A 21,916-nucleotide genomic window follows, 5' to 3' on the forward strand; every position below is an offset into this window, starting at 1 on the left:
TAGCTACAGGCCATAGATCTACAGCGAGTCAGGGGTTTATGTTTATGAACTTAGCAGACGCTTTTATCCAAAGCGTTTCCCAAGCAGAGTTGATAACCTGTTATAGTAACTTAGTTGTCAGTATCATACCATAAACAGTACAGACTTTTGCCAAGAAGAAGTGAAAAAGCGGAAGAGATTGGTTGATTACACGCTAAAGGAGTTTCTGTTGCACGTCTGGAATGACCCTCCTCGTTGTCACTTAACCCGCCTCGCCCCTAGTGTCTATGTACGCTGGGGGTTCCTTGTTGTAAATGGGTGAGTGGTTCCTTGTTGTAAAGCACTTTGAGAGCCTTGAAGGTGGAAAAGCGCTATATAAAAATGTGACCATGACCAAATAAACTCCACTTCGGTCTTTAAAAGTTGTGAAAAGCGCTTATAAACTCTAAACTAAACTAAAGTAGGATGCTCAGAAAGCATACGGTAAGTGAGGAATAACCGAAGACCACTGCAAATCGTTTAAAATGAATTAGTTCTGTTTGTCACATTTTAAAGACGATAAAAACCAAGCACAGCACCGTTAAATTTGAGGTCCCTCTCTATCACAAAGACCGTAACACATTGGGTACATGAACTTGAGTACTACGACTAGTAAAATATAAATGCATTCTGCTGAGTAACCGTGCCCCTTTCCATTTGTCTGTGCTCGCCTACAGATTATTTCAGGTTAGTTTTCTTCTTATTACAACCTTAAACGTCTGCCACACTTCCCTCAAGCCGCTCATTTACAGCTGCTATCTGCACCTGCGCGGCACATTTTTCATTTTACAAACGCCTTTTTAGCGCTGTCTTCTCACGGTTTTTGTTCGCCCAATTACCATCACTCCTAGGCTCCTCACGCTCCTCCCGAGTACGCGACAGACCGCAGTGGCTCGGGGAGACGTTCGCAACGGCGTGTTTTGTGTTTTTGTATGAAACGGCTCTCTTCCGAATGGCGCGAGACAGGTAATTACGCCGGAGATGGACTGCGCGGGGTTTTTAGTGCGCGCGGAGGGAGCGTTATACAAGTGATCCGAATCTCTCCCTCTGCTCGCGTCTCTGCCACGGCTCTGGGTAAAGAAGAGAATCGCTAGCCTCGGGGAGCGGCGTTTACTGCAAAAAATATGGAATATGGATGTGGCGAGAGCGTCGAAGCATGTCTGCGGCCTCTGAAACTGAATGGTCATCCGCGGTAAGTGGAAGATGTAGCATATGAGAGACTGCCTTCAAGCAGAGACTTAAAGACCGTGTACCCGGTTTTATTACAGGTAATTGAGCAAAATGTGTCTTGCTCCAGTACAGACAGACATTGTATAAATAGCTCTTGAGGTCAAACTAAATCTGTGATTTACTGCAACAAACAAAGAGAGGCCCCATTTACCCTACTACGTATTCAAGTTGTTTTCGTTGTGGATGCAGTGTTCATCCACACTAATCCGAACGACTCCAGAGACAGAACGATCTGGTGCCGCCAGCTCATACGGATCTGATCCGGCACTGTGTGGACGCCTGAAAACATTGATGTAAGAGCTCTAATTGACGTCATTGTGACTTGTGCCTTCCTGATTCGTTGGGTTTGTGATCGATCATGTGGTGCTATTGCGGAAAACAGTTTAAACAAATCATAGACAAATGGGAAACAGCGTAGATACAACTACTTGCTAGTACACGGGCCACGAAAAGACTGTTTTCATGCTTGCCATCATCCCCGGCTCGAAAATGGCTGCTGCAACTTCAGACACAGTTCTCCACTTCCTTGTTTTTACTGCCCAAGTGATGTCACAACGACACATATTCGAAGTTTTCCACTCTGGAGGGTGGATTCAGATTTTTGCGTTTTTTTAAGCCCCAAAAATGCCGCCACCGTCTAAAAGAAAGGCACTTCCAATGAAATATTTGTCATTTTTACTGCAAGAATTAAGTGTAAACAGGCCCTCAGTTGATGGGAAAATCTTTCATTCCCCCAAAGTATTTCCTCTGGAAGGTCTTCTGCTGCCACACTTTGTGTAAAAAGCCTGTACCATCTGAAATGTCCATAGTGAGCTGATATACTATATTCACGCTTCCATCACAAACCAGGAAGATGTTTGGAAAAACATGATGAATGAATAATGGCCTTCATTTGTCAATACAAATGAATACAATAAATGGGGAAGACAACACGGACCAGACTGGGTGGCCGGTAGCAGATAGAAATAAATACTGCAGCATAACATGAGGATGGGGGAGAAAAAAAGAAAAAGAAAAGAGAACTGCCCCAGACCATGCCCCTGTCGGTGCATAGTATAGGGGAGTGCACAAAAACAACATCTCTGCACATCAGCATATAGTGAAAACACATTACAAACATTTCACAGGACTAGCAACAGGGTATGGGAGGGGTGTGAAGTTAAGGTTGTGAGGCATTCAGGAAGCACCGAACTCTCTCTGCTGTACTCTCAGGGCGATTTGACTCTGACTGACCTTGGTCCTAACCAGTGCTGGCTTAGGGTGCCAAAAGATAAGATTGGGTTGTTTTGGTTTTAGAGCGAGCAGCTGCGTCAAATTTCCGTAACACTGCTCTCTTAGGATGCAACGACAACTTCCGGTGTAGTTCCCGACACTGGCCTCGCCGACTGACTGTGATCAAACCCAGTGAAGGAAACGTGATCAGCGGTAAAATGGAGACTGCAGACGTATGTGTTGTCTAATCGCATGTACCCAGCGCACTCGGAGTTGTGCGTCAGTGGGGAAATGATGAAATGGTTGGAATTGTTGAATAACAGACCATTTTCCTAATTTTTCCTACATTTTATTTATTTATTTATTTGAGACAGACACAATTTTCACATTAACCTTTACAGGAGAGATGCATTGTACATCACGTTGTAGCATCAGTGCTAATTTCCACCTGTAGTCCCTGGACAGGTTCATTGATTGATTGTATTTAACTGACCTTGACTATCAACTGTTCTGGAGACCTGGAGCATGTTTTGGGTTGATGGGGGAAACCGGAGCACCCGGAGGAAACCCATCCAGACACAGGGAGAAACATGCAAACTCCACACAGAAAGGCCCTGGGCGACCTGTGGATCGAACCCAGAACCTTCTTGCTGTGAGGCATGAGTGCTAGCCACTCAACCACCGTGCCGCCACGCCATTTTGTCAGACGGAAGTTGTCAGCTCATGTTTCAAAACGTCTTCCTGGATTGTGATGTAACCGTGAATAGCCAAATAGTCTCCACGGATACAGGAAAAGCAAACAGCTCAGAAAGCATTTTAATACGTTGTTTTTTCTGGTGACGTGAACCTTCAACACAACCAGTCTAGTGCAGTCCAGTCTGGCTACGCTTCCGTTGTTGGGAGTATTAAACCTCTGATGACGCAGTGTGAGATAAAAAGGACTGAGCTGGCAGTAAGTGTCCTAGATACAGCACCGAAATGGAACTTCTCTAACAACGGTGATCTAAATATTATGCGTTCACAGTTAAAACCTCACAGAAGTAAAACACTCCGTCTTTAACGTTACGACATACTCGCCCGTGCCCCAGAGTGACTCCGTTCCCGCTAATGTACACGAGCCCTGATTTCAGCATCACTTCTCCTTGCCCTTTTACATTTTTCATCTGGCAAACGTGTTAAAAGCCCGGGTTGTCAGTTCCCCTCCTCCTCGTGGTCCCGTGAGTCTGGGAGGAGGAGGCAGATGCGGGGATTTTATATTCACAGTCGGGCTGAGTGCATGCGCCACGGGCCTGTACAGTGTGCTCTCACCTCGTCTAATGCTGTCACTCTGCATGCAAATGAGCCCCTCACGTTTAGCTGAATCACACTCTCTCTGCCCTCTTTAAAATTGCATCATCAACATTGCATAATACTCTATAGAAAGAAATAAGAGGCCATGAATTAAAGGGCCCATATTATCCTATTTTATGATCTTTTTATTTAGTTTCCTCGTCAAAAACAGACCTGGAGTTGTGTTTTTCTTTCATTCACATGTTTGATTAATCCTATTTTATTAGTCTGTCTACATCCCCAAAGCTCAAAATGCTCTATTCCACCTTGTGATGTCATGAAGAGGTTTTCAAGGTACCTTTTACCTTTAGTTCAGTAGGATTGTCAATTCCAGGGCTGAAATCATCCAAATGAATTCAGTGAAGGTGTATGGAGTTTAAAAAACACAGCAGAGCACTTCCTGTATTACCACATGACATCACAAGTTGGATCAGAGTGTTATCAGTGTTTGAGAGAAGAACTCAACTTAAATATGCATGGTTTATGTGTTAACATGCATTCATGCATGTTAACATGCATGAATAAAAGAAAACAAAACTCCAGGTGTGTTTTTGGTGAGGAAACAACATTGTGAGATAGATCAGAAAATATCTTAATACGGTCCCTTTAATGTGACGAAATTGTATTCTATTTTAGTCCATTGAAGTGTATTAAACAACAAATAACAAAACAATGAATCTACATCCAAACTAAGAACCATTTAGAGCTATAGTATCCTTGTAAACAATGGGATAATGCTGTGCCCAAGACACTAACTCTGACAATACGGACAGAGGCAGGCTGCTAATCTGAGTAAAGCTGCAGATTATTGACCTAACGCACACACAGATCCCCATCTCTTGAGAAGATGGGAAAAACAGCAGGATGGACAATGGACGAGTGGCTTACTGTCTGTTTGTCTGTTAGATGGATTCTCTCTGTGTCAATAGGACTAATACAAAACAATCAGTAGCATGTCTTCACTCACGCCAGTCCAATAGTCAACCGCCACCTCTTCAACTCCCGTCAATAGAGACACACAGGGGGTCAAAGGTCGTGCGGTGTGTTCACAGACACTATATTGTCATGTTCAAACACAGTGACAGAGTACATGGTGTAGCAGCACATCTCTCTGCCCTCTGCATAAAATAACCCCATAAATGTCAAATTGAATGTGTGACCCTGACAGCGACCCAGGCCTAACCCCAGCTCCCAAAACACAGCTGGACTGTGAACAATGAACAATACAGTTAGAATTGACTCCACGGGACATTATATAAGTTTATAAGACTGATGCTAGGTTCAAGGTTCATAAAATTGTCCTTAAAGCGCCTTTATTGCTATTTTTTGGTCTGTGTTATAATGTTGTTTCCTCATTACAAACTTACCTGGAGTTGTGTTCTGTTTCATTCACACGTTTAACACACAAATCCTGCATATTTAGGCTGTGCTCTTCTCCCAGTGAGAAAACACTTTGTTCCACCTTGTGCTGTCATGTGATAATATAGGAAGTGCTCCACTGTGTTTTTACACCACATACATGTGCACTAGAATTAATTGCATGATTTCTCCCCTGGAATGCCACTCTCTACTGAACTAAAGGTAACAGGTAGCTGTTACTTTGAATATTAACCTATTGCTCCATGACATCACAAGGTGGAATAGAGCATTTTGAGCTTTGAAGATGAGGACAGACTAATAAATCGGGATTACTCAAATGTGTGAATGAAACAAAACACAGCTCCAGGTATGTTTTTGAGGAGGTAGCAACATTCTAACATGGCTTAAAGCTCACAACAGTCAAGTTTGCATAACATAGGACCTTTAACATTTCACAAAGGCTGTGTGTGATTGTGGACCATATAACTATCAATTAAAGATTCCTTGAAAGAATATTCGAAAATTCTCAGGATTTGACCCTTGGTTCTCTATATTTTCATGTTTTATTTTAAGTGATAGTTTATCATACGACTATAAAAAACTTACTATATTTACCCCATTTTTATCACTGTTCACCATATTTGACCATGCAGTGAGTGTAAGTTTGGTCTGATTTCATACAAAGGTATAAATGTACAAAAAATGATATTAGCTAGATATTAGCTGTTGTGCCTGATTGGATACTGGACAACTAAGTGGCATTTCACATTCCAGAGTCCAACCAACCACCCCCATTACACCCCTCCCGAATGCGCCCCTCCCCTCCCTGCCCTGTGCGTGTGTTCCCCCGGTCACCCCAGGAGGCTCTGCGCTGTCACTTCCTGTTTGTTGACATACATGTGGTTGTGGTGGCCACGCTCTAGGCTGACTCTGCGTCGCCTCTGTCCGCTCCTATGTGTGCGTGTCTGTGTCATGAGTGTGTATCTGTGTGTGCATGTGTGTGTGTGCGTGTGTCTGTGTGTACCTTCTGGCCAGACCATTGAGCAGAGCCTCTGAGTGACGGGAGCTGGCCTTGTAATGGAACTCAATTCACTCCGCAAATAAAGAGGTCTTTGAACGAAGCAGTGGTCCGAATACATGGACATACACACACACACACACACACACACACATGCAGCCCGTGTGGTCGCGCTCGCCGGGGGGTCAGGCTGAAGGGTGAGGGCGGGGGGCAGAGGAGGCGGAGGAGGGGGTCATGGTGGTAGGGTTATGGTTGGCTGGGCACATGGAGAAGCTAATTGAAGAGAAATGAGCGACAACAAGAGACTGATCTGATCTTAGGGAGAGGCTCTGCTGATGACGGATCACCTGTAGCAATGCAGACGGACACACCTACCTGCTGGAGGCACATTCACATGTATTATAAGAACATTTTGGTAATATTTGATAGTATAACTGCACCTTTATTAGCCTTAATATAACATGAGTATATACCTAATTTATAATGAATAACACATCATATGTGATATGTTAATTATCACTTAATCACTTAATAATTCTGAATTAGCATTTGTGCTAATACACTTGAATCATTCTTAATTAACTATTTGTCCATTAGAATTAAGTATTTTCTTTATCAGGGCTAATTAAGGTGTAGTTATTATAATGTGTTTCCATTTCAGTAAACATAGCAGATAACCTGCAGTTGGAGCATGGATTGTAAGGAAAAACAACAGATAACTAACACTACAGTAAGAACTACAATGTAATTTCTGGAAGAGTGGATTAGTTGTTTTTGGCTGGTGTGGTCAGATATTGTTCAAATTTAAATAATTAAATCAGAGTTTTAAATAGTTAAAAAAAGGGAAAGACACATCAACGTTGGAATGAGAGTGACAGTGAAAAGATGATTTCAAATTCCGATCTTGGTCCAAAAAGTGGTGCTTTGTGCCTGCTGTGCCTGTTGCCAGTCAGTGCGCTGTGTTCCTGGTGATGTAAAAGATAGACATCTTTATTGAAGATCGCGGTGGAGCAGGAGTTACTGTGGCCGACACATCTCCTCCTCTGCCATTTGCATAAACCAGCCTTTGTTTGACGCCGGTGGACAGCAGCCAAGCGCCAACAGAAGGACGAAGCAAGTTAAACTAAAAAAAAAAGCATGGGATTCTTCCAGAAAAATCCTCCAGCAGAAATAAATAATAACAATTATAAGTATTGAAAAACAACACATCAGTAACTAGAGCTCAGAGGATAGAAAGACAATCCAGAGACACAACACGGCGTCTTAGAGATTTGTATTAGCCACATGAAAGTCAGTGCAGAAGGATTTGTGGAGGCAGATAGAAATGGTTTTGAATATTGAAGCGCCTCCAAGTTAATGTTGCTGTGGAAATACTGGCCAGAGACTGTTTTGTGTGATACAATGCTATTGCATAAATATCCCGGTTTGTTCCCACCATAACAGCGCACACCATAATGCTTTTGGTTTAATTGGAAATTAATTAAATACATAAATAAGAAGCATCGAAACCTGTTGTTTTGTTTCCCCACAGCAGTTATTGAGTCGATTCATCTTGGTTTGGGGCTTATTGTACATTATTGTATTATTGTATCCTGTGTGTGTGCCTTTATTAGGATTTAAATGGAGAATGGAGCAACACTTCTGGCACGTCCCATCTGGCGTGGCTTCACAAATCTCCCAGTCTTTCGCTCTGCGGCCATCATCACATTTTTTCACCTTGAGCCAAAGCGGGTTTGCGTTGTGACCTCGATAGGCCTGAATGTTTTCTCTGTCTCCCACGATGCACCTGGAGGGGACAGGGCCATCTCCTGTCCTGTCAGAGAGGCTGTTAGCGCCTGTCCCATGGGGAGAGGGGGGCTGACGCTGCTGGAGATGTCCCTCTATCTCACAGTGTCACACGAACTGCGGCCCACCACTAATGGCCTTTTCCGCAGAGCTTTTTAGTCATAGTCTTTTTGTTTGTGCTCTCTTGTATTCATTTATTCATGTCTGCCTTTTCTTCTCCTCTTTCTTCTGGTCTCCTCACTGTCCCTCTCCCCCTCCTCTCTCTTTCTCTCTCCTCTCCGTCTGACCTTGCAGCAGTTGTATGCCGCTCAACTGGCCGCCATGCAGGTTTCTCCGGGAGGGAAGCAGCACGGAGGCAGTCTGGCTCCTCAAGCCAACCTGGGCGCGCACTCACCCCCCTCCAACACACACCTACAGAGTGACAAGGGCCGCAGCACCCCGCCACAGGGCAAGACCAAGGTAAAACGAAGAGACCGGGAGGGGCTCTGAACAGCGGAAAGGCCAAAGAATGACTACACATACATGACCCATAGCCAAAATAGTAGTGCAGGTCAGATGTTTGATCAGTGAAGGGAAAAATATCTTAATTTAATTTAGTTGGTTTGAGGATTTTGGTTTTCGGGACTTAGGTGTTTGAGTGCTGGAGCAACATCTTTTGCTACGTTCTGGGAACTCTTTAAAGTACACCCAATCATTCACAAAAAATAAATGTAGTGCTTATTTCTACCAGACTTCACCCCTAATGAACTAGTCCTCTACACTTTACTATACACAGTATTACTGACTCAGGTAGCCAAGGTAAAACAAGATTTTCTTTGGCCTTTCTTTTGTACTTCAGAGCTCTTGTCTTGTTCATGACTGCAGTGCATGATGATTGATGATTGTTTGCACCATTTCATTTTTTGTGTGCACAGTGCACTTCCTCAAACTAATTCACACCTTGGAACAAACTTTTGATCTAAAACTTTATCACAACTCCAGCTGCTTTTTCTGAGAATTTGGGGAGGTGTTGGTGTTTGCAGTATTTTCTCGGCTGGCTGACCATTGGGCTGAAAGAAGGTTTCTGTGCATCCAAGTGGAAGTCTATGAATATCTGCTTGGCATAAGAGGTTACCCCAGTCACACCAGCCCACTGCCCCTTGTCACCTCCACATCACTGTTCTAAAGCAGAACAAAATGTCTGAAACACAAATTTGGATCCAAAGAATGTATTTGTTTTTAAGTGCTGATGAAAACTACTTTGAAATTGTGATGAATATTAGATGTACTGCATAGAGACATGAATTATGATAAAAGATAAATATGTTGAAAATAATTATTTTAAGCATATTTAGACTTAGACAAACTTTATTGATCCACACGTGAGATTACTTCGACACAGTAGCTCGTAAATGAGCAAAATATGAAAAGAATGGCAATAAACTCTAATATGTAATAACTAATAATAGCAGTAATTGTGGCAAAAGCATTCCAAGTATTCAGTTTTATATGTATGTAGAAGTGAAATAAAAAAGATGGTAATTCATGATAACATCACATGAACACAGCCTCATGATCACCTTAAATTGCTGTATTCTTCTTCCACTTTATAAGTTCAGACCACTTCTTCACTTTTCTCAGATCCCAGGGCTGCAGGCTTGTTGTGTCCCAGATTAATGCTTGTGGTTGACCCCAAATCCCACACCCCAGTCTCTCAGTCCATGCGTCCCTTTGCTCGGCCCCCTGACTCATGTCCCATTAGCATATATATGGACTTGTGCAGTGGTGGGGCAGTGGAAACCGTATTGGCCTCCACAGTCAGCCAGCCCACTCCTGCTGGACTCGCGTGGCCCGGGACAGGCCCCATGGAGCCAAGATGGCAGGCTGACCGTGGTGCCATTTTGGAGCGGGTCCCTTGTGTTGTGGCACTGTTTGTGGATATAAAAGGATGGACATTAGATTAGAAGAGCTTTGTTCTATAAATACAAATAGGGCTGAATGCTAGGGCTTCACAATATTGCAAAATATTGCAATGTGTGATATGGATGTTTGCTGTGTTATTGTTGAGGTATTTGAAAACACCTATTCTTAGCATGGTAATTATATTAAAACAAATATATGCCTTAATATATTTGTCAAACTGTGCCAAAGTAAAAAAAAAAGTAAATTACAGCATTGGTCCTTTTCTAGTGTCACTTTATTCATGATCTATAAAATATGTGGTGCTGTCAGGAGTCACCATTGGATATGGTGATTTACTCTTTGCTTTTCTATGAGAACTGTCCATAAAAGCAACTCTTTTCCCTTATATGTTAAAAATAATGTAGTGGCAATACCCAAATTCAGTCCAAGTTCTCATACCATTAATGTAATATCCATCCAACTCAAAGCACAATCCCCCTCCTATATTTAGCCCTTAATACTAGTCCTTTATACTAGGCTTCTCTGTCTTCTTTGAGCCTGTCCAGTGAAGCACGCAGCCTCTCTGTCCGCTCTCTTAGACTTTTTGTCATCTTTATTCTCAGGGCGGGTGAGTGACATGTATATTTCAGAGGTAGCTCCCCCCGGTGGGCAGCAGTCATTTAGAGACTCAGTGCTCACAGCTGTTTGGACTCAGGCGCACGGTGCTTAAGTGCTTTACCCTCGGGTGGGACAGCGACACACAAACGCACATGCCCAAATGCCCACACACATGCACACACAACACACACACAAAACACTCATAAACAGACAGGTGTACAGCCACAACACTTCACCAGCACAAATCACTGCAGTATACATGCACTATTGTTATTGTACGCAAGACTGGAGCTTCATGCATACATATTCATACATATTATACTGGACCATATGTATGCTCAGAGTGGACAATCACGCACACTATACTTCAAACTTTTTAAATATGTGACTTTTTATTGTTGAAAGTGCAATTTGTGCAAATAACACAAATAGAAGCTTTGTAATAATCTCAGAAAATTTTCATTCGGGTATGCAAAACGACTTAAGAACACTGAAGAACATTTTACTTTATTTGAGTAGATTCAACTTGACAAGTAAAAGTAAGGAATAAGTGTGCTTTTTTCAATTCAAGCAGCATTGGATTCTGTTTCTTATTTTAAGTGCAAAGAGTTCTAGTTTTTGTAGTATATATTAAGGAAGACAAGTTTACCAAAAAGAAGGCATGAAATAAGAAAAAAGTGCCATTCAAAGACAGAATTTATTGATTGACTGTTAAACGTAAAAGTAAAACAATGCCATAAAATTTGGTCAGTAATGTCTACTTTGCTGTACTTTCAGATAGACAGGGTACAGTTAAAAATTGTTATATTATAATCATAGTCTTACCGTGTTGTAGCTTGAACACTGGTATCCCTCCACTGTCCCTAGACAAATCAAATTGGCACAACACATTCTTAATTAACCTCTATCTCCTTTAATAGGACTTGGATACAAAATATAAATGCCAGCTTCTTCACAACTCTGTAGTCCCCCTCTGTAGACCCACCGCCCCCTCCCCTCTCCCCCAATGCCCTGCCTCTGTCCCCCTGGTTCTCACTGTCACTGGGCATGTCTCTTCTGCCGGAACTGCACACGATTTCAGCAGCCAAGAAAGACCCACCAAGGCAATTGTATTAATTCAAGATCCGCACACGTCATGAGATTTAAGAGCCTGTTGAACAATGTGCAGACAAACAAATGGGCCCAAGCCTCTCAGCTCTCTACTGTCTCAACTAATTCCCCCGCACTGGCATAAAGCACATTGGCCACCTTCCCACCATAGGATTTGGCTTGGCGCTCACAAAACTCCCCAATCCGACTGTACAAGAGGCATTATCTATTTATTATAAATATTTAAATGCTTCCGAACAGTCAAAGCGCACCATAATAAGGGTCAGGATTGAGAATATCCAATTCTCTTTCTCTCTGCCTGTTCTTTGGTCCATTGTCTCACTGCAGACATCATTGGGGGTCTCTGTTTGTTTAGAAAGACCCCCTATCTAATAAAGGACAATCCGGTTAGGCCTCTACGCACGTGTACCATAGACACACTGCAGTTGGAGATTGTGCACAAACACACAGACATTTATAAGGGGCTTAATTGAGATGGCTTAATTGAACCAGCTTAGAACCTGCAAAAGTCAAGCTTAATGAGTGGAGAACGCGCACTCAGACACGTGTTTTAGACATCACTGTGTTTCATTCAACTAAGCAGCAATTAGACTAATGATATAAAAATAATAAGTGTTTAGATTATAATAGAAAATGAAGGTATGAATTTACTTATAATTTTTCAGTTATGGGTGACTCTGAATGCTTAAGGTGGGACTGCTCTGTGGCCCATGAGCTCCTGTTTATCGGTCTTTTAATTGAGTAGTTTTAATTACACTGAGTGGATGTGTGTTCATCTGGACCCACAGCTCAATCTAATTCCTTCCTTCCTGTCATGTGATCCTCAAAGGCTCTCCCTGATTGGATTAGGCCATCAGCAGGGGTGATGTTGCCATGACAATTAACATGATAAAGGCTCCCGGCACTGTGTGGTGGTCCACAGCACATGTGTGAGACAGTAGTGACGGCTCATGTCAGACACACGTGAACCTGGAGCCCTGATGTTAAAGTTGAGGCCTTATGTAAAAGAGTGTGAGAGCCTCCAGCCTGTGCAGTGACACTGACAGTGGCCTCACACACACAGTCTGCTGGAGCACAGTATTGATCGGAGCTGAGTGCTGCTTGTCTGTGAGCCTGAATGTGCAGCTCACTGTCCCCCACACTCTCCACGTTCACAGCCTTGAAGGTCCCTTGATTCTAATGGAGCAAGTGCACATTGAAGTGGCAGACAGTGCTGTGGTGTTGGTCTCTTCTGTGGAGCATGTGTGCTTTGTCAGTACCAGACACTTTCAGATTCATTCCAAGGTCTTCTCCACATGAGGAGGAGATTGTTCTTGTGCTGCCTTTTTGTTTGCATGTTGAGAAACAGCCTTCAGCGCATGCTTAGTGCTGTGTGCACGTGCATGTCCTGCCTCTGGCCTGAGTGAGGCTGGGCCTTTGCTTGTGAAACATTACGTTGCATGTAAATGTCAGTGGTTTGCACCAAAATCTGTCATTCGTTTTTGTCTGTGCCTTATTTTTTCCGCTTGGACGCGGGCAGTGGCATGCACCGTGTCATAAGTCCCGCCAGGCTTGCCCTAGTGGCTCTGCATGGGCTGCATTCAATAGGTCCGTGTTGAGTTAATTGCGTTAATCTGGATGAAGGAGAGCGAGGGTCCTCCCTGCCTCCTGTCTCTAAATTCTGACGCTGGTCACAGCAGGGAACTGTGCTGTTTTGGTTTTTGCAGGACAGTGAGGGTGCACAGCCACTGAACCTGTCGGCCAAGCCTAAGGCATCCGAGAGCAAGTCACCCACCTCCCCCCCAACTTCCCCACAGGTCCCTGCTGTCGCTGCTGCCAAGATGGGCCCGGGCTCCCTGAAGCACAGCATCGCCCCCTCCAGCATCGGAGGACCGCAGGCCAGAGTCAGCTCAATAGGTAGGTCACCGCTACAACTTCATGTTCAAGTTCAACTTCAAGTAAGAACTCAACACAAAACACAAGCATTCTCTTAAGCTTATATATGTTTATAACTCAATAACCCTCAAACCTCCGCCAGGTGTGCTCTGAAAAACATCTCTACTCATACTTTTAATACACAGTCAATGGGCCTATTTGTCATATATGAACACTGAAGCCTCTTTTTAGCATTTTAGGTTGAAAATTGTTTCTTGCTTTTCCTTAAATTTGGCCAGAATTCAAAATACACTCATTTAACCCACTCCCATGTTGATTTTAAATCAACAATAGACTAAACATAGGAAACTGAGGTTGTTTTTGACCAAATGTCAATCTGTATTAGTGCCAGATTAAGCCTGGGCCCTATAGCGCGCCCAGTCCTTCATTATGGGAGTGTATAGGGCTCTATCTGCTTGAGTAGAGCACAAGATGGGCCATTGACCAAACGTGTTGTATTGAGCCTTGGAAAGAGGATGGCTTGGCTCTGCTGCTTTAGCAGTGCTTTCAAGAATACATTTCACCATTATTACCGGTGCCAGTGCTATAATCAAGCTGGGCCATATTGCACACATACATCAAATATGGCATAGACATGAATCACTATTTTGTGCCTCCTAATCCATTTCTTCACGCATTGCTGATAGTTCAAATATTACACATATGTAACAAGCTATAATTAGTGTTAGTGTTTAGCGTCCGTGTTGCTATTCGCCCCAGGGCTGCTTCATTGTTCCCTGTTTATTAGTGAGTGAATGAGACAGAAGCGGTTGGAGCTGAGGAGGGGAAGAGCGCTACAGAGATTCGGATTAACACTTTTTTCTACGCGGGGGAATAATGCAGAGACGAGAGGATGACAGACAGTCACTGTCACCAATGAGATTAGACAAGCCTCTTACATGAGCCAGGACAGCAGAGCATTACTGACACAATGACAGCTAACACTCACTCACCTCCCATGCAATACGCTCTTAGTCATTTTTCCCCCTGTCTTCTTGGCTAATCTCACTGTTTTTCCAACAAATCGCCGGATTTAATATCAGATTAGTGGATTTGCAGTCCCAGATGTTTTTTGTTCAGAAAAATGGATTAGGCGGGTAAAGTTTGTGTGTGATCCACCGAATATTTGTGTTTTTGTATTGTACGTTGCCCGGTTGTGGGATAGGGTTCCATCTGTTGCCATAAAACGGGTCACAAGTTTATTTTTGATACAGTGTATTAGGATTTTTTTGGAAAACTATCAAAGACTGTCAAAGAAACACTCAAATTGGAGAGATAGCTGATAGGTGCAACTGACTCAGACATCCAGGCTGAAAAGAAAGTACATTTTATCTCCAATATAGTTTATACACAAAGCTCTATTGGATTGATTTCCATGGTTAAGAAACTTCTTTTTATTGGTATTACTGACATTATTTTTTTATGCTTCATAAAAAACTAGCAGGATAGCAGCATAGATAATAAACTAATATATCATAATGCAAATGGTCTTTTGTCTACTTAGCCTATGGTCACTGTCTTAAATGAAAGCCATTTCCTTTTAGGGCAAACTCAGGTGAAAACAGTCAGTTGAGATTGTTGTTGGAATGCCGTGTCAGGTGTGAGTGTATTTCTGGAAAATTGAGCAGAGGATTATTCCCTTCATTACCACAAACCATCCGCTCTTTCCGAGAACAGCCTGCACTTCAGCAGAATCTATCATTCATATTTTTACACGGTTTAGTCAGAGGTTTAAGGACATAAACACTAACTTGGTCACAAAAAGTTTGCTATAGTACTCATTACTAGTTTGTAAGAAATTGTGAAAGTGACTTGCCATACATGAGCTCACTGAAAACCTGTATATCAAAACACATGATGATATTATTATTTTAAACATTATTTTTTTATTCTTTGTATGTAATTTTATTATTTTATCTAAATTATTTTAACTAATAACAATGTCCTTATTTATTCATGTATTATTTTTTTCATCAAACAAATGGGGTTTGATGGATAGTCCCAAAACATGAGCATAGTATTTTTGTATGTATTTATTATTGGCTTTGATTTGGTCCCATATTAAATTACAATTCCAAAACGCATAAGTGTCTGTCTCTATCTGCTCCTGTCCCTCTGTTCCACACCTCCTCGCTCCTCTCTGACACCCCCTAGAGGCACCTCAGTCTACCCCCACTTCATCCATCCATCCATCGTCCTGTCCCAGTCCAATCTGAAATCTTGTCATCGCCTGTACCTCATGTTTCTATCACACTTGCATTTGTCATCTGGGCTGTCAGAAAGGCTATAGTTCCCCCTGTGACCCTGGGGTGATTTTCTTTTATCAACAAAACCGTTAACTGCATCATGCAACAGCATGCAGTTTGTGGAATGTATGAAGGAATACAGTCAGACCATCAGAGTTAAAGAAGGCATAACATACTTTTTCTACTGTTAAGTGAGAAACTCTGTAGATTATTATTGGTAATAGAAATAAGTTAATTGACTTTGTGTTTGAAAATAAAGAAAGAACATGCCTCTTAATAGTGGCATTTCACTGTAGCAAGCAGCAAGGGGAAGTGGGTGGAGATAGGGGGTAGGTGAAAAATGTTTTTTTTTTTTTTTTTCGTTCTGAGCACTGATGTCTTGAAATGTAAGAAGAGCTCATAAAAGTTGATTTAGTAGAATTGGTCCCCTTTTAGGTAAACGTAAAATAGACTTCCCTCTGTAATATTAACTTCAGATAGTTTCCATCTTAGTGGACTTATATTTGTACATATTTTGAGCCAGTATGTTTGGTCAAGAGTACTCAGCTGTAGGACTAACCTACTGTGTATGTTTAGATTGATGGGGAAAGTTGTTGCATTTGTAAGAAACCAACCCAGACACAGAGAGATAATGCAACCTCTCTAAAAAATATAATATAATGTCTATAATATTAGATTTTAATACAAATTGTGTAAATCTGAGCAATACACCAGACCTCCTTGCCCTCCACAATCTGGATTACTAGTCTATCTGCCTGTCAGTTACTCTACACGACATCCCAACACACTCACATCCCTCCCTCTTTTATTTTTGACACCAGATTAAAATTGACTGCCATAATTCTGAATGCCCCCCCACTACATTTTTGCAGTTATGATTTCTGAAAGAGTTCACGGCTCTGTCATTACCAATCTGAAGCCCTAATCTGGCCTGAGATGGGATTAGTGGTGCGGATTAGCGTCGATAAAGGTCCCATAAACCAGCCGCGCCTCTTTGTTGCGAGCTAACTGGGCTGATGGAGAGATACCATTGCACCACACACACGCACACAAATAGACAGAAATAAAAGGAATAATGGGGCAGTGAGATGAGATCTTAGTGCAGACGCAAAGCAGATGTTCACATGGAAAATTAGATGGATTATGATCTCAGAGAAGATTTCGGTGGACATCTATTCTCAACAGTGAAATGCAATGCTAGCACAAAAATATGAAGGTTGAATTTTAAAAGCAAAGATTTCAGATTTTATCAATACTAATCTGTAAACTAAATTTGTTTAGAACTAAATGTTCTAAACCATGTGTGCCTGAACTGAAATTGCATCACATGAATCACAAAAATAATTATAGGAATCATAGAAATATTTGTATATTGTGCAACAATTTTGGAATTTTGTTTTAGGTTGATTTTGTAAAGTCAGAGGCTTTAATGTAATCATTTCAAAGTAGTTTTTTTGTCTGGTCTCTGCATTATATCACTATGTCAACATTCAATACATTGGCCACGTAGAAAGTTGAAGTTACAAAAAAACAAAAACAAATGTCTAAATAAAAATGAGACAAAACAAATAAGAAATGTGGCGCTACCCTAAAAAAATTAAGTTAATATATTAAACAACTTTGAATGTCAACAAATGAAGCTGTTTTTAATACTTTCTATCAGTACTTTGTTAAGTGTAGTCTAATCTAAGTTGTGTGTGCGACCTGCGGGCTGGCGGGAGCCGGTGGGCAGTTTGCATGTGTCTAAAGGCTCTCTGTGACTAACGCGTAGCTCAACACTGACTCTATGTTTTTCACAGACAAACAACTGCCCTTCTCGAGCCCTATGCTAATGTATTTACCTCATGGCTCTGATGAAAAGTATTTTTAAATAGTCCTCGTCACGCATACATCATCTTGTTTTTCTGTCCTGCCCAGTATTTTTTTCCTATCATCTTGTTGATAATGTTCTTTGTGTGTTGTCCCAGCAGACCTGTTGTCCTCCCTGACCTCCGGGGCCTATCTGAATGATCACGAGGCTGTATCCAAGGCCTTTGCCGAGGCCCGGCAGATGAAGGAGCAGCTCAAGAGGGAGCAACAGGTGCTGGACGCTAAAGTGGCAGCAGTCAGCACCCTCAGTCTCAACAACGGCCGGTCTGATAAGGTATGACACCAAATGACACCGAAACACATGTGACCAGAATTTATTTATATACTGAGATCACACAAGGTAATGAAGGTTTATACTGATGAGGAAAACAGTTACCTGCCTTGAATGTTTGAGTCACTTTTTGTATATAAAAGCTATTTTCATTTTGTGAACTTTATAATCTGTGTTTACTGGTTTATAAATATATTGAAGAGCTCATTAGCTTTAAGTTGAGGTAGTCAGAAGTTATTAAAAAAAATAATAATAATAGTAATTTAACTCCAGGTTTTGTTCCTCTTACTATGAAATTACACAATTCTTACTAGTAGTTGTTACTACTAGTAGTTTTCTATTCGTATTAATCTTTTAAATCAAAATAAACCACATTAAAACATATATAGACACCAGTCAAAAGTTTGGACATGCCAACTCACTCTACTATGAAGTAAGATATGGAATTATAGTAAATATATTAAAGAAAAAAGTTAAATAACTCTACTATATATTATTTTTAATATATTTATATCCTCAAATTATTCACTCTTTGCTTTGAAAAATATTTAGAAGGGTTATTTAACTTTCTTTATTAAACAATACTATACATCTTGCTTCATGAATTTGATGTCTTCTGTATGAATATCAAATGTAGAAAATGGTAAGAAGAAAAAAAAAAAAGAAAAAAACACTGAATGGGTGGTGTGTCCAAACTTTTGACTGGTGCTTCAAACTGATCATTACAATATTGTGGCATCACCAAATTGTCCTCTTAAAATCCATGCAATTTCATGTAACTTTAATTAGAGGGTTCACACATTCACACTTGAATTTATAGCCCTACAAAAATATTACAAATCACTGTTAGTAATTAATAGCCCTCTTTACTGTTTTTCGTTATTAAAACCATCTAGTACATGTCAGTAAACCATGTGAAGGAATGTGTGTGGTTTGGTTACCGTGGCGCTGTAATTCGCCGTGCCATGTGCCGCGTTGTATGTAGGAGGAAAATGACGCTACATTGTGTGAAGCTTAAATGTGTTGAAGCTAAACAGGGCCAGATAAGGTGAAGACTAGAGGCGTCCTGGAGGTAATGCTGTCTGTAAGGTGCTCCATCATTGGCTTGAATACATGTGTAACTGTGTGTGTGTGTGTGTTTGCACGTGTGTGTGTGTCTGTGTGGGCTGGAGAGTGTAATGTGAAATGACGGCGCGGGCTTCTCGGCACTGTGGAAAAATGGTACTTATTTGTTGAACACGGTTAGAATCGGCTCCATCGCGCTCACACACACATTTACAGTATAAACACACACGCGCAGTTAAAGAGCAACAGGGGGCTCCAAGCATCTGCAGCGCTAAGAGGCCATTCAAAGATTTGTTTTACTATTTTTATGTTTTTATATTTCTTTGATAAATCATCGTATTGATTTATTAATGAATTCTGACAGACTGGGGTTGCTTACTATAATATCAAGTGTGCATTCTGACACACTGGGTTAAGTCATTTTCTTCCATTGGCTGTTACTGACTGTCTTAATTAATAACTGCTCATTAAGAGATTATAATTACAACATTATTAGTCAGTAACGGCCAATGAGAGAAAGTCATTCAGAGTCATAATGCAGATATTTTACTGAAAAAGGTTATGTTTGCATTATAGAAAGGTTGATTTTGATGTTACAGAGGCAAAATGAAATGAAAATAACAAGTGAAGAGTTAAGTTTTTGTTGCTTTGTTTTGTTTTTATTGTTACCATCTTCTACTGGTCTTATCAATGACAAAAATGTGCAGTGGTTTTATCAGGATGGAATGGAAAAATATTTAGATAGCAGTAAAATACATTTGGCTTTACTGCGATAAAAGTAAAACTACACTCTCCTGATGACTTTTTCAAATGGCACTTATCTGTTTTTGCAAATGAACTCTTCAAATACAGTAAAAAAAAAAAAAAAACGGAAATTGATTTCTTAAAACAGAATAAAAAATATTATTTGTAATAAAAAGGTTAAAGGTTAATGTTTAATAGAATATATTCCTCTAAAAGGAATGTGAGAGAAAAAGGGACTGACAAAACGTGGTTGCATATTTGCTATTTCTGACCAGAGACATACAAATTTAAGCAAATCAGGACACAGTTATGTAGTTTTGTTTAGCGAGCCAGGTGCAGTGGTGTGACTTCTTCATCTCTGTGTGTTGCTCTGAGCAGCGTTCACATTCCCACTGTGGAATAAACAGTTCTTTCCTGACATCCATTGACTCCACTTTACCCATGTTCTGCACTGAGCTTAAAGTCATGGCTTCTTTGCTGTTTACCTCTCACACAAAATAATCTCACCAAGTTTACAGTGATTTTGATATTTGCAGACACACAATCATATTAATCATTTCCCATTTCAAAGTGCAAAAAAGTTTCAATCAAAATTAATCTAAAATCTCAAAAAGACTAATTTTGGTGTTTTAGTTTTTCATTCTGTGGTATGCAAAGATTTCCAGACTGTTTTGGGCAAAGAGTGTAAGATAGATAGAACTAATAACTATTAATTATTATAGTTAATCATCATGAATTATATTATTAATGGCAGTTAGTTTTAATAAGTATCTTGGTTAGTACTGCTTAACTAACTGCCTTATAGTGTATGTGAGTTGAAAAGAGAATACATTTTTGTTAACACACTAGCTCCAGTTCCCTGCTCTCCTCTCCGCCTGTCTTTTTATCCATATTTACTGCAAACCACTGCGTAACAATTAAACCTCGTTGGGCTAAAACAGAGTAAAATGCATTCATTATGACGGCGGCGCTCCGGGGTCACGTGCAAATGGGAGAGGGACACTTTTTGGAAGCTTGTTTTAGAAGACAACAGTGTTTTGGGGAGCGATCCTAATCGTATAATTAAACTGTAAAACGCTGGCTCTGCGCTGGAGTGGCTGCATGTGTGTGCGAGGGGAGCAGAGCCGAACAGCATTAAACATGTAAATGCGCACTAAATCAGCCTTTTATTGGTTGTAATAAATACCCAGGGGGCCGTGCGGCGTGGCCCGGCTCTCGTCCGACGTGCTCCGCTCCCTCTAATGCATCACCCCCAAGGGCCCCTCCACTGACGCAGGTGGCTGGCACTGTCCCACACATACACACTCATGCACAAATACATACACTCGCACAGACAGTAAGCACTCAAATAGGCCCTATGTAATCAACAGACTTTAAACATGAGGCAGATGTGAGCTCGCCCGTACTCCACAGCAAATACCGACACTGCCTCTGCCTCTGCTGCTGCTGCTGCTGCTGGTAACGTTTACATAAATTGACATCCAAATGAACCAAAACACAACATACAAATCAGCACGTTTTCTCTGCGTTTATACACAGAAAATGCTTAACGTGATTGTTGTGGACCACACATGATACGACTTTATTTTACGACAGGATCATTTGTGTGAGAGTTTGTTGATGGATTGTTAACTGTTGCAGACCACACAGAGGAGAATGAAAAAAAATGAAATGTATTCTTTGCTTTTTATTCTATACTTTTTTTTTCCAAGATATACTTTTAAACATGTTTTTAAATCTCATTTACGTTATATTGATGCATATATTTCATTTATTTATATACACACCACAGGCTTTCCATATGTACAAAGAAAAGGTGCACACAATAAATATTATAAAAGTCTCCAAATATTGTTTCTGCTTTTATTTATTGATGTAGTAATTATCATGAATGGCCCAGTTCTAAACTTTGGACCGTTTGCTTATTGCTGATATTTTTATAGTTGCTTTCAAATTTTACTTTTTACTTCAAAATATTTTTGTGGAAGTAGTATATAGTGATTAGCGAGTAGCCAGATGTGTCTAAAAGGCTTCATTCTCCCTGGTTTTCCCTGGTTCTCACCGTGAACTGTGTGTTTCAGGACAAGGCAGCGCTGGAGAGTCTGAGTCAGCAGCTCAAACAGCAGGCCGAGGACAAGTTCAATCACGCCATGTTGGATTTTACTATGAGCGGAGACTCTGATGGTAAGATACAGAATACTGCTATTATCCCCTATTAGTAGGACGGTGCTACTTTTACGACTACTT

General features: G+C 41.0%; 1 protein-coding gene across 5 annotated transcripts in view; it reads left to right on the forward strand.

Annotated features, from left to right (window-relative positions):
• Positions 1 to 21,916, forward strand: part of sox5 (SRY-box transcription factor 5) — a 169,430-nt gene that overhangs the window by 139,504 nt on the left and 8,010 nt on the right. For 4 of the 5 annotated variants that reach the window (XM_055154036.1, XM_020926348.2, XM_020926346.2 and 1 more), the window contains 4 exons: positions 8,246 to 8,410; positions 13,267 to 13,456; positions 17,691 to 17,863; positions 21,751 to 21,853. In XM_055154036.1, the coding sequence (XP_055010011.1) occupies positions 8,246 to 8,410; positions 13,267 to 13,456; positions 17,691 to 17,863; positions 21,751 to 21,853 (631 nt within the window). The remainder of the gene's footprint in view (positions 1 to 8,245; positions 8,411 to 13,266; positions 13,457 to 17,690; positions 17,864 to 21,750; positions 21,854 to 21,916) is intronic. The other variant, XM_020926350.2, reaches the window with a different exon arrangement.

The sequence above is a fragment of the Boleophthalmus pectinirostris genome, unplaced genomic scaffold, assembly GCF_026225935.1.
Source record: "Boleophthalmus pectinirostris isolate CB_2022bp ecotype Guang Dong unplaced genomic scaffold, ASM2622593v1 HiC_scaffold_18, whole genome shotgun sequence".
NCBI lineage: Eukaryota > Metazoa > Chordata > Actinopteri > Gobiiformes > Gobiidae > Boleophthalmus > Boleophthalmus pectinirostris.